Source organism: Melozone crissalis, unplaced genomic scaffold (genome assembly GCF_028551555.1).
Source record: "Melozone crissalis strain CALT ecotype California unplaced genomic scaffold, PUWL_Pcris_2 ptg000056l_1, whole genome shotgun sequence".
NCBI lineage: Eukaryota > Metazoa > Chordata > Aves > Passeriformes > Passerellidae > Melozone > Melozone crissalis.
The window spans coordinates 1296488-1312556 of record NW_026535834.1 but is presented as its reverse complement, the minus strand read 5'-3'; the positions used below and the strand labels follow the sequence as shown (position 1 = coordinate 1312556).

The 16069-nt window shown below is 42.1% G+C and overlaps 1 protein-coding gene across 1 annotated transcript in view; it reads right to left on the bottom strand.

Annotated features, from left to right (window-relative positions):
* The window catches only part of KIF26A (kinesin family member 26A), a 94449-nt gene that overhangs the window by 48074 nt on the left and 30306 nt on the right, over window positions 1-16069 (bottom strand). Inside the window, exon 2 of the mRNA XM_054286840.1 lies at window positions 15209-15709. Coding sequence (XP_054142815.1) covers window positions 15209-15574 — 366 coding nt within the window. The 5' untranslated portion in view covers window positions 15575-15709. The remainder of the gene's footprint in view (window positions 1-15208; window positions 15710-16069) is intronic.

Genomic DNA, 16069 nt, shown 5'->3' with positions numbered 1-16069 from the left:
ATTTCCAGCTAATTAGCTAAAACAGATTCCAGCAAAGGAGACAGCCTTGTAATGAAGCGCAAGCACAATTAGGTACTTCCTAGGATGCCACCAAATTTTAAATTTTGAGCTGCCATAGATCATGTTTTACAACTACAGATATGCAGACATGGCAAAAGGGCACTCCCAGTTACATACACACCCTCAATTTTCTCATACACTGACAATACAAATAGAGATTTTCTCATGAGAACTGAGGCAACCCGGTTATTAGGTACCAAGGAAAAAAACTTTGCCAACCAAGTAATGCTCAACTGGTGCATGAAAGCCTGTCTGGAGTTTCATCTGGACTCATTCCTATAGGTTGAGTGCTGTATTCCCAGTTCCCAACAAAGTCAAGAAGAAAAAAGTGTACCCAGCTCTTTTGAAGGTCTGCTCTTTCAAGATCAGTACTATTATCAGTATTATGGAGTGGCTGAGTAATGCTTTAGCATAGAGTGCTACACCAAAAAAAGGACTTTTATAGAGCTGACCAAAGAGATCTGAGGCTGAGACACAAAATTCATTCATGCAGGTTAACTTAATCCTAGTGAAGCAACTCATGCTAGAAGCCAACCTGGAAACTTTGAACAGCCCTCTGCAAAACCCTTCACTTTGTAATACAGGAATCTCATGAGATCAGATTTCTCTGCAATGAAAACAGAAAGACCAAGCACTGCTAGAGATCAAGACAGGCACAAAGAAATGGTGTGGAAGGAAAAAGTACTTTTAAAAGGGAGTTTGTCTGTCCATCCTATCCATGATCTACTGGCAATGACAGCCAGGAACAGAGAAGCTTGGAAAAGGATCAGATCCACTCATGTGGTTAATTGCTTATAACTAAGTGATGGAGTAATGAACCTTGAGGGGGTCAATAAAGCAGGTATTTGATCATTAATGCACTGAAGCAACAAATGTGTGGTCCTGACCTGTACCAGTCACAGAAAGAATATGGCACGTGGAACAACATGCAGGTGGGTGAAATCCAGTGTGGCATCTGAAATTCAGAGTTACATGAACTGACACAAAGTGATGACAGCAAGTGGAGCTTATATGGATTCAGCAATTTACAAACTAAAAAAATCTACACCACAGCCCCTGGAAGCAGCACATGGAGCCCACAGAGGGCACAGAAGGGACTGCCACGCTCAGTGACAGTGGCATGGTGGCCAGCAAGAGGAGGACCCAACCTGCAACCCCTGGCAGGAGAACATCTGTGTCTGAAAAATCCCCAGGTTCTGTCAGGGACACAACCACAACCCTCTGCCACACAAGCTGCTGTCTCAGATTCAAAATCACAGGCTCAAGTAGAATTCCCAAGACAAATTTTTTTCACTCACTTTCAACAAGGGCTATACTAGACTAGAGACCTTGACATAAAGAAAATTGTGTTCAAGCAACATTTTGAAAAAAAGACAGGAAGAGCAACATGTTTCTAATTAATCACACTAATTAATGTAGGATCTAAATGATGGCATGATCTAAAGCTAAATATGAAATCTTTAGAGTTAGCACAAAACTTCATTGCATTTTACAGCAAAGTGTAACAGACTTTGTAAGAACTGACTGGAATCTGTTAATAGATCAATTCCTGTAAAAGCTATTCACATTTAAAAATATAAGCCATGTGTAACACACATTCCTTTTACACCACTTTTATTTCTATGAGAAGTGAAAAGCCTACATTTCTAAGAGACTGATGATTGTGGACATATCAGGCATGTAACTTGAAATACCCAAATCAAACCTGCTATTTCAGCTGGCAGATGGTTAATATGCTTTCCAAACCAATGTATCTAAGCTGGATAAATTGCTATTCCCACATTAAATACATTTGAAAATTCAAACTGTAATTTCTTTTTCTGTAAGTTTTATTCTCAGTTTTGTGTGAACATAAAAAGAGGATGAGGGGAAGCCAATAAGAAGGCACTGATTCTTGTAAAGGAACAAAAAGTGAAGGTATACAAGATAAAAATCATCAGAAGACTACTGCAGAAGACACCCCTTATAATTTTTATTGTCTTCAACTACCCAATTAATATTAAACACAGAGGTAACATCAGTTTTGCTGCAGGATGAGAAATTGAAAAACAACAAAAGTTCTTCCAAAGTTTAGGATTCATTTCAAGGACTGTTTGCACCATCCAAAGGTGACAGGATTTTCCAGCACAACCACATGCAGTTCTCTCTGAGAAGTTACCTCCTCAGGTGATGAGGAAGGCTCAGGTATGAGGAAATTGGTCAGGTCCAGGTTATTTACCCTGAGGCAAGAAAACTAAAGGCAAGTAATGGGACCCTCCTGGGCCTGGACACTCAGTGTGCCTCACCACAAAAAAAAGAAAGGGGAATTTTTTCTTTTAACTAAATACACCTCCCTCATCTCAACAAATATTTTTCTGAGGACTGTGTGTGGAAAACAGATTTTTTTAGAGGAATTTGAGCAACTTTTGACTTTTCTAAGCATTCAAATCAGCACAGAGAGAAGGCTCCAGACTGCAGCTGAGAGGGAACTGTGCTTCTCCATCTGATGAATTTTCATAAATCATTAATGATCAAATACAGAAAGCACAACCTTGTCACTAAAAAATGTTACTGATTGCACTGAATATTTAAAATGTCATAGGGCTCCACATCCAGAGAGTAATGTTTGTTTCAATTCTCTATGAAAATATTTGCTGGACAAAAGCCATTGGAAAAAACCAAAAACCCTTTGGAAAGATGCTAAGCTCAAAAGGAAGGCTTTCCAAAACTGCTCTATAGGACCCTTTCCCTCTACTCTCTCCAAAGCCACATGAAAACTGGCACCAGTAAGAGCACAGCAAGGATGACATTTGAAAATGTCACACCAAGCATTCTGCACGTGCAGGAATGAGCAATGTCTTGGTGCTTCATGTCACTGCCTGTGCCATGCACAGGAGGGCTTTGGGACCAGGGCCCAGCACCCATCCTGAGGACATGGGGCAAGTCAGCCACACTGCAGTCCCAGCTGGCAGCATCCACACACACAGCTGAAGCTGGCAGGGCCACAACAAGCAGGTACAGCATGAGCTGATCCCAGCTGAGAGGGCCAAAGGCTGGGGGAAAGGGCAGCATGAGATGGAGGTGACCGGGCATCCCCAGGCTGTGGAGGTGGAAGTGTCCTGGGCAGAACAGGGGCATCGCTGTCCCATCCCGGATTCCCAGCACACGAACTCCCTGTTGTGTGACTAGATGGCAGGAAACATCTGCCCGGGCTTAAGCAAGTCAGACTAGTCCAAAATTACACTATAAAGAAGTTGGCCCCAGACGAAATTTCCAGATCCACAGGACTTTGTCTGGCCATTACCATCCAAAGTACAATTACAATTCTAACAAGCTCTTTACACATTTGAAGTGCAAAGCCAAAAACTAAGCCATAATGTTTCCAGTTTTCTGAATATTTCCATTCTCTGGACATTGACCTTTGTTCAGAGAATGTCCAGGAATCCAAAAGCCAAATGAGGTCTCTGAAATGCATGCAAAATATGTGTCTGGTGACAGGAAAGGAAAACACAGGACTATAAAAACCTATAAAAATAGATCAGTCCCAGGATAACACTGTCATGGCAGAAGAAAACCAGAAGGTTGGATAGAGCTACAAAAGAGTATTGAGAACAGAATCACTAATGAGGGAATGAAGAAAATTACATGAGCCTCTATGAATCTAACACACATCTGTTTATCAGAATCACAACTGAATGTAATTTATTTTAATTCAAAAAAATTGGTCCCATAATGAAAGCATTTAACAGGGCAGTGCAGGTGAAGCACTAAGTACTCTGGGACAGCCTGAGCCTGCACTGGTGATTTTTTCTAACTTTTTTTACCCGTTTCTGACTAGCAGGCAGACAGAGGATTTTGAGAATTAGCTCTAACTTCCTATTTTCCCCTTTCTGCCTAGAACATCACAGTCAATTAAACTGTAAAAACTGCCTGATGTAACGATTTTGCAAAATATTAAACCTACTGTTTATATATGATAAAGCAATAATTTTCCACCTAAATGATTCATGTAAAAAAAGGCTCTTATGATCTACTAGCACTGACTGGAACAAATGTGACGTAAATCTGGAGCTGGATAAAGCTCACACTATAAACCCTTCTTTCCCATAAGCGTGGGCAAGTCCTGCATGCATCTCCTGTGAGAAAAGTCTCCTCCTGACTGACGAGCACCACATAAAGTTAACAGGGCAGCATATGCCAGGCTGAACTGAAACGTGTTCTGGATAAACTTTTTACTGCCACTTGGCATTGCTTCTGCCAGGGCTCATTACAAAATAAGCAGGGCATTTTATAACTACAATACACTGCTGCAGTCATTTATAACCTGCAGCTGGGATGTGGTAACAGGAATGCCTCAACCTGTAGTTTCAGACTTTTATATTCATGTCGTGTTCAAGGTAAATCAATTGCAGAGCACGATGTCCCTTCTTTTGAAGAAGGTTTTTCAGCTACAAGAGTTGCTAATGCCTGGCTTATGATCAATCTCTGAAGATGAGGCAGAAGGAGAAAAATTATAAAGAAGGAGAATTAAATAGAAAGAGGAGGCCCATCTGCTGTCACAGACTGGAAAGTAATATAGGCAATCCAAAGGCAACTCCGGAGCACTTGGTTTTTGAAATAATTAAAGCAGGTTCAAGGTTTGGATCTTTACCACCAAAAATCATTAGCAGCCTGTGCTCCATGTAGAAAGGAGATAACCTTTTGGGCAGGGCACACACCCAGCTCCATCTAGCACGGGCATCCTTGGCAGTACCAGGATGGAGAATCAGCAGCTTCTCCCTTCTGACTAAGGCTTTTGATTTCAATCTGACCCAGATCTCTCATAAACCGTGCTACCTGGTCCTTGAAAAACTTATTAGGGTTCTGGGCAGGCCTCAATCTACAAAATGAAACATACTTGTTTCCTTCCTTCCTTCAGATTGAGAATGTGGGCAATTCCTGCAGGCAAGGCTCTGCTAGTGCAAAGATGTCAGCAGGCAGTGACAGACCAATTCCTTCACATTTCAGCCATTCAGGACACCCACACCAAAGACAGAGCAAGAAATGCTCTTTTTTCTTTCCCTTTTCACAGCAACCTGACCACCAGTCACATGAAAAACGCCCTCCTATCTGCACATGTAAACCCACCACCTGGAAAGTCAGGAGGGCATGAAATGAGCTACCAAGGACACTGATCCTGCTGCACATTAACACTCTCAAATCAGGACTTTTCATGTGCAGTGCATTTAAAACAGCCAGGCCAGAAGAGGGAACTGTTTCTTCTAATGCCTCTAGGCAAGCATCAGAAAGTGTTGCCCAGAGCCCTCCCTGTTGACTTCTATTACAATAGCTACAGCCTCCAAAGCCAAAAAATCTAGCTGTGTACTTCCCTGGGTATTGCTTCAAATGGGCAAATATACAGTAAAAATCCCTGCTTTTTGTCAAAGGCTGATAAGAGCAAGCAAAGGAATTCATTAACAGGTTCATAATAATGCAAATTTCTGGCATTTCAGGATTGGGTTTCCTGCAACAAGACAAATGCTTTTCCATTAGGACTGACTTCCATGGGCCAGATGTGTTTCTAACAGCCACTAAACACAGGAGACATGTAGAGCCTTGAAATGGGAGAACTTGTTTCACCTTCCTGACTCCCCAACAGCATTTCTCAATGATTTGGGCAACTCAACAAAAATGTCACCATATCTTGATCACTCTCTATTCAGCAAAAGAAATTACCATGTTCCCAATTTCGTTAAAATCACTGTATTGTTACAATGATTGACATACAATGTCACCAAATAAAGCAAAGGTGGACGGAAATTGTCATACTTAATTTCTATCTCAATCACACTTGAGTTGCTTATATATTAGATGTAGCTGCTTTAAAAAGAACATCCCTTGGGATCAATTTGCCTGACAGCTACCACGTGGAAGGCACCCACTGACTAGCAGCTCTCTTGAACAGGTACAAGCCCTTATTATCTGAAGGGAAAACTGGCTCTTTATTACACCCATATTTAGAGACCAAGGCTCAGTTACAGGCAAGCTCATGAAACAGCATTAAGTTTGCAAAGACAAGGACAGCTGTGATCATTGGGATCATTGCTGAAGGACACCAAGGTCCCAAATTAGGGATAGAGCTGGGCAGATGACACTCTCCTTGTGGGAGGGTGCTCCTTCTGACCCCCCTGTTTGCCCCCAGTGCTGGGGCCATGTAACCCAGACATGATTCACCATGACCAGAGTGAAATCTGCAAGCCTGCAGATGTCCCAAAGCTCTTTCAAGTAACAAAATGCCAATAATAAGGAATTCCAGAAGGAATTCCCAAGTGTGACTGTGCAAAGCAGCTGCCCCAGGAGGAGAGATAAAAGAGGCTGGGAGCCTTCTCGTGCTTGGAGAAGGGAAGATTGAGGACAGCCTGAGGTTTACAAAGTTATGGAGGTACTGAATAAATGGAATGAAAGCCAATACTTCTTTGCACTGGGGTAGTGAACTCATGGAACCTGCTGGCTACAGAAGGCTGTTGAGCTAGAGAGTGTTTCAGGGACAGAGAGGCTTTGGATAAATTCCTGAACAGCAAGTCCCTAAACAGATCCTAAAGGGAACAGACAGGTATGTGTCCCTGTGAAGTGTCCAACTGGGCAGGCTGGGGAGTGTGAGCAGACTGCAGAAAGCAGCCAGGCTCCACAGCTCTCCCTAAATACCATTTCCAGCTTCACTGCTGGAGACAGCCCTGGGCTAGACAGGCTGCAGCTGAGACCCAGCAGGATATTACTGATGTTCTTGTCATTCCCATTCTATCTTTTCAAGAGAATCTTAGCATAACTAGCAACAGGAGGTTGTGCTATTGCCACATCTCCTATCAGGACTTCAGAGTCATAGGGAGAGGCTGACAGGACTCAAGGGGATGTCCACACAGCTACCTTGCATTAAACTAAACCTAGATCTTTCTCAAGGCATCTCAAGGGCCACTCTCCCCTTTTTTATCCTTCCACTGCCACCTGACCCCTAAAACAGCCTTGTACAACTTCATCACCTTCTTTTTTAAGAAACACAAGAGACAGTTCTGAATGGCAGATCCATTATCTAACACCACCAAAAACACAGCAATAGACTCATGCCTATAGCACCTTTCAAATTCTTCCTTCACATAAGGCATCACAAAAGAAAAAACTCATCCAGATTTGAAATAGTAGCAGCCATGCAAATTCAGAGGAATTAACTCAGTTGTCTCTTTTCCAGGCTAACAGGCCAAGCTCCCTCAGCCTTGTCTCTTAAGAGAGATGCTCCAGCATCCCCACCATCATCACAGCCCCTCCATGGGATCCTCTCCAGGAGCTCTGTGTCTTTTGGAACAGAGAAGCCCAGAAATGGACACAGCACTCCAGATATGGTCTCAACCAGGGCTGAGCAGAGGTCACCCCTCCCTTGATCTGCCAGCAATGCTGTTCCTGATGCAGCCCTGAATACCACTAGCCTTCTTGTTCACAAGGGCAGAGCTGGCTCATGGTTAGCTTGTTGTCTACCAGGACGCCCAGAGCTGTTTTCCTGTGGTCAGCCCCCAGTCTGTACTGGTACATGGGGTTAAACCTCCCCAGCTGCAGAACCCTGCACTTGCTTTGGTTGAATTTAATTGTGTTCCTCTCTACCCACATCTGTCCAGGTCTTGCTGGATGGCACAGCTGGCACTTTGTGGTACCAGCCATTCCTCCTCAGCAAACTTCCCAAGGCTGAGCACTGTCCCTCCATCCAGGGCATTGATGAATATGATGAATTAAACTGGAATCAGCAGAGATCCCTGGGGAACATCCCTGGCTACAGGGCTCCAGGTAGACTCTGCATCACTGATCACAACCAAGGTCCAGCACAGCACCTCTGCTCACTGGCTCTTCTGTCATTTGGAGAAGAAAATTATCATTAACACATTCCAGGAACCCTCTACATTGCTTATGCGCTGCTGTGTTGTCCCTCATGAGGACCAGGATTTCTGAACATGAGGTTGTTCCTGCCTGTCTTTGCAGGACCTCACCCACTCATTCTTCCTGCTTGGGCAGATCACTCTCTATAATGTCACTGGGAAATTATCTCATCGTAGTTTTAAAGTTCTATTTATAAGTCTAGTAATCCCATCATTGATTATAGTCACTGTATTCAAATTATAAATCCATTAGCTGCTCAACAATGAAATAAAATCAATAATGCACGTAAATGGGAAAAAAGGAATTTAAATGCATACATTAATGTCACTCGAAGTAGTGCTATTTTATGCACCATCTCTAACAAAACTGTGTCACATCATTAGCAATAATGTGAAAAATCTTTTTCAATTAACAGAGCTGATTTGATGCTATGTTCACTAAAGTGGCAATCCATTCCATTAAACACACACATATGAAATGCTTGAAATATCTATGAACTCTATCCATACATCATAAATTCTCTCCTAAGTGCTGAAACACAAAAATAGATACATCATTTTCTATTTATGCTTTTTAAACCTCCTGTCAGAAGCTGCCAGGCAGGGCACTCAGTGACTCTAGCAAGTAACAAAGAGCACCAATTTTTGCCCCATGCTTAGCCACAAAACAAGAGGAGATGCTTTCACCAATGCTTGTACTGTGCATATCTCTCAACCATCTGAAGGTCCACAAACTGAACATGCCAGTAAACAGCCTGTTGAGAAAATGTCAAATTCACAGCACTTTCCAAAACAAAAAAAAAAAAACAAAACCAGATTATGTTCAAATACTATTCTACACAAGCAGGACAACTAGGCAATCCTACCTGCACACAGCTGTACAAATCAGTTCCTTTCATGCACTATACAGACACCACTGCAAGACTTTCCCCTCCACCCTCCTGCATACAACTAAGGTCTGAGCTCAGCCTGAATTTATTTGGTTTCTCTGCTGCATTAACTTCTGAAGCCAAAGGACATTATTATTATTCATCTGCAGCCACCCTTAACCCTTGTAGCCCATGCAACAGTAGCCTTGTAAACACTGTTCAAGCTGCTCTTTCTCAAATCTTGGATGACACCACTTCTGGGCTTCAGCCAAAATCATGAACCTTCCCTTTGTGGCAACTTCTAGTGCTGGGGTGGCATGGGATGCACTGATTATCAGTTCACCAGAGGATTTGTAGTGGAGCAAATTCAGAGTATAAATGGACCAGCAGGAATCAAGAGAAGCTGAGGGGAGCAAAGTGAACAGAAAAGGCCAAAGAAACAAGTTCAAAGGCAAGAGTAGAAAATTTGAGTATTTGGGGTATTTTCTGTAGCTTATGTACATTTGCCAGATGAGATAATGCACTGTGGGCCAAAGGTAAATCCACTGGATTATCATTTCCACATAATCTCTTAAGTCTGCTTGTCTTACATCTATCTCTGATGAGTTACAGGTGAAGTCTGGGCAAACATTCCTTATTATTGCCTGTTGACTTCAGTTGTCAACAGAGGCAAGTATGGACTTGTTTCCTCATGAGAGCTGTAATAACAACTGCTTAGCCTGGAGGGGTGAAAGATCAAAAGAACTGCTTTCAGGTGGTAATTTGAGCCACAAGAGGGTCTGAGTCCTCAAATAGTTACCCTGTCCCACAACTGTAAAACCAACACTATGGTGGAAGTGTCAAACACAATAAAAAGAAATTCAATCCACACCCTCGCCCAAGAAAAGGCTCATTTCCATCTTGTAGCCAAGAACCTTTCTGTTAACTCTTAGTATTTTTCCTGTATCACTCTGATACCTGGAAATATGTTAAAAAGTAACCTCATTTTCACCTTATCACCCTACACTGGTGACAATCCAGACTAGGAGAGCACAAAGGTCCCAATAACAACACAAAGCAGAGGGCTGTGCTTCCAGCTGCACGTTTAAGGCTGAATTCCCAACTCTTCCCAAGGCAGTCTGCTCCCTGGCTGCTGGGGCAGGGTCTCACTGGCAGTGGCAGTGTTTCCTCACACATCACTCCCCTCCATCCTCTGCATGTGCCAAGGCAGCAAAGCCCAAAGCAAGGCATGACTGCTCAGCTGACATGCAGCAGCCACAGCAAAGGTCTTTTCCATGGGAACATAAATTAGGTTAATATGAGAAAGCATTTAGTAACCTGGACCAAAAGGTTTCCTTCTGCTGCTGAGACTTGTTATGGAGGGTGACCAGCACTAACTTTGAAAGTTACTATTTTTTGCCGCTCTCTTTTCCTTTATTTATTTACTTCCTCTACAAAAGCAGTGAGACCAGCACTACTGGAGCTAAAGAGAAAACAGAAGAGCCTCTGTGCAGTCCCTGCCTCACCATCTGTCTGACATTGACTTCTTGAGGATCAAGATGTTTTACGTGGAGTCTGAGGAATGTCCCAAAGCTCAAAGACATCCATGTGTCTCACGGACAAGATTTATGGTCAATGCACTGTATTTTAATTGTTTCATTACAAAATATATTTCCCACATTGTATTAATAAAAGGTCACTGAGAAAGCTATCAAGTAGGGTTTTAAAAATTAATTTAAAAATCCATTTGGCATGACATTTATCAAAGTAAAAAAAGTAAATGCTGGAAAGTAAATCTTGTCATTGTTCTGTTTTCCACAGTCAGCTTTTTATTGCATCTTTTAAACAAAACGTAAGTCACCCTTGCTATAAACAAACAAAGAGGCTTTAAGGAAAGTCAACAGAGGCTGAACTACTCTCAGACAAAATCATCTGGTTTAGATTAGGGTAAGCAGGAGACTTACTCAAACTACAGAAAAGCTTGAATTGTGACTAAAATAACTCAGAGGTTTTTCACATAAGACAAATAAACACAACTTCTTTAACTTCAGAGTCTGTGCACCCATTTACATGAGCTGTGGGTGAATCCTCCCTCTCTGAACTTCACAGACCCAAGCAATAAGATCAAACCTAAATTTAAATTTTTGAATACTCTCAGGAACATACATTTGGTAATTTTGCATATATAGGCTTTAGAAGTTTTACTTAAGGCTCTTCAAATTTTTTAGTGCTCCAACTTTTTCAATTTCTTAATGGTGCCTTTTTTAATATATTTTTAAATCGACTTACAAATTGGTAAGTGTTCAAGGAGCCACAACACTTTGCCTTATAACCAGTGCCAACTGTACATATTCAAGTAAGAATTACAGTGTGACGAGGATCTCATTTTGTGTAAGATGAAAGAAAAAGCAATTTGCAAATAAGCCCTATTTCACTGAGATGTCTTTATAGCACATGGCATGGCTACTTTAGCACTTTTATGCAGCACATAACACTGCATAATAATAACACAGTCAATTTTAAATATACAGCAAGACCTCTTTCTTTCTACAATACACAATAAATGCAGATATTTCTAATAGGCACACAAGGTATTTTCAGAGGTTTTAATGTTCTACCTCTCAGCCAGATTCCAACACATCTGGGAAGCCCAAAATCCCCTCAGTCCTCTCCTTTTGCATTAAACTGGGTGGCAGGGCTTAGCACTGCTAATGGGTTTTTTTTTATTTGAGTAGTAACGTTATAGTCACTTGTCAGGTCAAGAACTGAAAACATCAATATAAAACTATTTATTGATTACAGTTGTCAGGTGTCCAGCACAAATCGGCTGCTTTACCCAGAGTTATACCAGCTCCCTCCCCTGCACTGTGTTCACTGTCTGCTCAGACAACTTATCACTGCTGCTGGTGATTATTTTTTGTAATTTTTCACAACAGGCCACTTGGGTAAAGGAGCTGATTACATCTTCACCTTTTGCACCTTGGTTGCAATCCTTGTCTGCCCCTCCCTGAACCTTCCTCCAGATCCTTAATTACTGTTCCTCTTTACAGCTCCCAAAGCCCATGGTTATTATTTTCATTTGAGCAGCACCCACACTACGCTTCAAACACACGTTCCTGTTCAAAAAATTTATAATCTATATAATGGATTTTTCACACTTGAACTCCAAACACATATTAAAAATTTACGATGTCCTGCACTTCTGACCCCCAGCATTCAGCCCAGAAGTGTTTTCACAACTGTAAGTGACATAACAAGGTAATACATGTGAGTTTGGGGAGGGAGATGAGAGGAGCAGAAACAAAATCTTTTTTTTTTCTCTCCACAGACAATTTCCCTACTGTCACTATTAGAACTAACCATGAATAAAAAATACGAATCCTGGAGAAATGTGTGCAGCTGCAAGGTGCCCTAAGGTTTGGCAGATGTACACTGGGGTGTGTTTTCACACTCAGAAGGCACTGGGGACACAGAAGGCTGCATCCAAAATAGGATTCACTCCACATGACCTACCTGGGCTCCACCAGCACCAGCTGGAAGCCACAGGCACCCCTGGTGGACAAGGCATCCTTCCAAGATGAGAAGGACAAAGCATCTCTTTGAAGTGCCTGTTGGTCTTCCACAGCCCCAAAGGAAGCCTCAGTAATAATGTTATAATAAATACCTGGGGTTTTGACAATTAAAAATACTTGAGATGAACCCCAGTCTTTACTTTTGTCCTCCCAGATTTGTAAAATAGATCATGCCCACTTCATATACAGCAGTGAGTTAAATCACTGGGAGGGAAGACACTGGGTAGAAGCCTCCCACCAGGGAGTTCAGCACCTGTTTCAAGTACCCTTTGATAAGGAAAAAGGGTATAAGTAAATACAGATCTCCCCAGTGAAACAGGAGTATTTACAGAGTGGTCAAAATAAATGGTGTCACAATCAAGAGTGGAAACTCCCTGAGAAAAGAGCTATATTTTACTTCTGCTTTTCTGCAATATGTTGCCTAAATGGGGGCTGAAGTCTTCAAAATCCAGTCATACTTATTAAAAAGTACATTCAGTGCTGTTCTTTCTACTGCAATAGTCCTGTTCCAGAATTCCTCTAGCCAGACCAGCTTTGCTCCACAAGACAGGAAGTATTACTAAAAAGAGACATCACTAAAAGTATGTATATGAACAGTTCTCTTTTGGGTTAATCTGAAACTTAAACCCTGCCTCTAACTTCAGAAAAGAAAAGACAAAATTATCTCTCTAAACAGTAAAAAAAAAAAAAGTAAATAAACCAAATAAACTTTTCTAATAGGGAAGGAAGTTCAGATGTGAGAATCAATAAAACTGGGAAAATCCCAGTCTTTGAATAATTGTGAAATTATGTAAGATAAGCATTGGACAAGAATGTCCTGCAGTGGATACTATCCTAGACAAGGGCCAGACTAGCTGTTTCCTGAAATCTCTCCAGTCCTGTTTCCTTCAACACCTGTGATTCCTCAGGGGAAGAGCGTAGGGGAAGCACTTTCTGCCTCACCCACCCAAACAACTTCATCAGACACAAGGCCCTTAACAATACACAAGGCAGTGGAAGAATTCCGACACAAGAAGCACCATCTGGAAAGAGATGCACTCACAGTCTGCAGTCACTACATTTGGGTTTAAATGAATAAAATAAATAAAGAGAGAGGAGAGATAAAACAACTGAAGACTAGCTTCTCTCCAAAAACTGCTTATAAATCTAAATGATCCTTGCAGATGACTGGATCACATCCAAGCTGCCTCCAACACTCACAGTGTTTGTCCTTTCCTTAAAGGTCACTGTTTTCCAGGCTACCGAGTTTCTTTGCACATTTCTAAATCACACTTAAGCTCTGCTGCATTATACACATTTTTCCTTCACAGGGGTTAAATGAGGCAACAGTTTTATCTTAAAATAACATAGTGGCTAGGGAAGACCACATCAATCAGTCAGCATGGTTAAGCAGGAAGAAATCTGCAGCTGGCTGTTACTGAATTATTTAGGACAAGAATAAGGGCAGACAAAGAATGAGTAGACAAATGGAAATACTTCTGCTTTCAGAGTGCAGGCTTCTTAGCCCAGCAGCTTTCCAATTTTTCCTTCCCTATTTTTGTGATAGACAATGAACTTAGAAGGCAATTTAAAGGTAACATCAGATACCATACACGGCCAAATTGATCCCTAATGCATGGAGCAGCATTTTAGAGAAAAGCTCTCATAGCAGAAGTTCCTTATAAACTGTGAAGAGCTGAATGGGCCATTTTCCCTTTTCTTAGTGAGTGACCTGATATCAGTAGAGATTCACTGGATTTTAGTCCCTCAGAGGTGGAATTTATGTGAATTCATGAATTTCCTTAAGAGAGAAAAGTATGGGAGGGAGGAATCAAGTCTCCAAGCCTTTTCTGGAAGGAAACACAAGTCAGCCTGAAAAAGTAATGTTACACAGCAGCATTCAAATATTTATCTCTGATGATCTTGGAGCTCAACCAGCTGAAGCTACCAAGCAATATTAGGTAGTGTTTACATACAACAGCACATAAGGCATCATGTTAAATTTAAAGCTGCTTGGCACCAAAATACCTGATCTCACAAGATCTGTTATGTCATCTTTAAGTGAAAACCTTTACTTCAAATTGTACACATCTCATTATTACATACACTCCCCCATTCACTACCTGAAAACTGGTCAGGAATAAATCTCAGTCAAAACCAGCCATGCACTGTATCCTTCTTCTTAGCACAGTCCCATAGATAGCCACATAAAGAATTTGCTTTTAAAGGTAATGTGCACCTCTCAAAGCTTTCCCATTTCTCACAAGAGGTCTTATAATGCACAGAGAATACAGGGAAACAACATCAAGGCTGAAAATCCAAGTGCAGTGACATTTACAGGCATGTGGCTCTGAAGCAACCTCCTGAGCCCCTTCCTCAGCAGCAAACTGTTCTGCAACACATCTAAGCTGCAGATTAATGCTGTGCATCAGTCCATCAACAGCAACTGCTGAACTGCACACAGAGTTAGAAGCTCTGCACTAGACTCGAGGGTCAAGTTCACCTTTGATACAATCCCATGAAGCTCCCAGAGCTTCATGTGTGACAAACTTGGCCTTTTGTGTTTTTCTAAAGGAGCTACCAGGTATGTGACAGACAAATAACATCACCTGCATACATGAAGCTAAAATAGGTGCAAAAACATCTGAGGAAAGGATCCCACCACGTGAGATAAGAAAGCAAATTCCTCCTGACATCTGATAGAACATCTTCCAAAGCTCTTTAACTCTTCAGTTCTTGAAACATGGCTTAGAATACCATTAGCTGATCCCCACAAAGATAAATATGTATAGATCTCAAATTTTATCTGTATCTCTCTGTATGTCCACACACATGCAAACAAAACCCAAGCAGCTGAATTATCAGTACTTACTAGACAAGCCTGAGGCAGGAAGCTGTTCACTCTGGAGATACTCCACATGCCCTCGAGGTACTGCTGAGCTTGGATGGTGACAGAGCTCAGGGCACCACTGAGGCCGCTGGGGGCCACCGTCACTTGAACGCTGGAGTTGGGAAAGCCGCCCACGCCTTGAGACCATCCCAGTCCTTTCTTCCTCTCTGCCGCAGAGAAGAGACTGGGAGACTTCCCAGGCTGCCTGCCCACCTGCCCAGCAAGGAGGGGCAGGTCCCTCTGGGAAGAGACAGTGACCATTCTGGGTACCATGCTGGTCACTGCCGCGGCGCCAGGCGGGAGGTCGGGCATCTCCGGGTAGCTGGCTTGGTTGAGGGTGTGCATCATCTGGATGGCTTCCTGCTTCAGCTGGTTCAAGTGAGTGGCACAGGTTTCACATCTGCTCTCTCCTTCATTCCTGTTCTTCTGTAAGTAGTCAGGCACTTGAAGCTTGTCAAAAATTAAAGCTGATAATCGTGGGTCCTACAGAAGTGAAGAAACGGGAGGAAAACATGGTCAGTTAAAGATAAAAATGAGAGGAAAAAACAAAGTTCTCTGATTTGCTCTCCACTCACGGAAGTACTTTAAATCTGTTCTGTAACTCTCAGCATTTTTCCTGCTGAATACCCTAACAGGCCCACAGTGGATTAATAAACCAAAAGTGAATTCATTTGTATTAGACCCAGCATGAAAATTATCATCAGAATTAAACAGTGTAGCTGCAGCGTTCCTGATAACTGCTCATTCTTCTAATTAACTCTCCTTTGGAGACATCTACAGCACCCGTGTTTCCCATGCTCAGGAACAATGTTAGTTGAGATGCTGAACCTACAAATATCATAA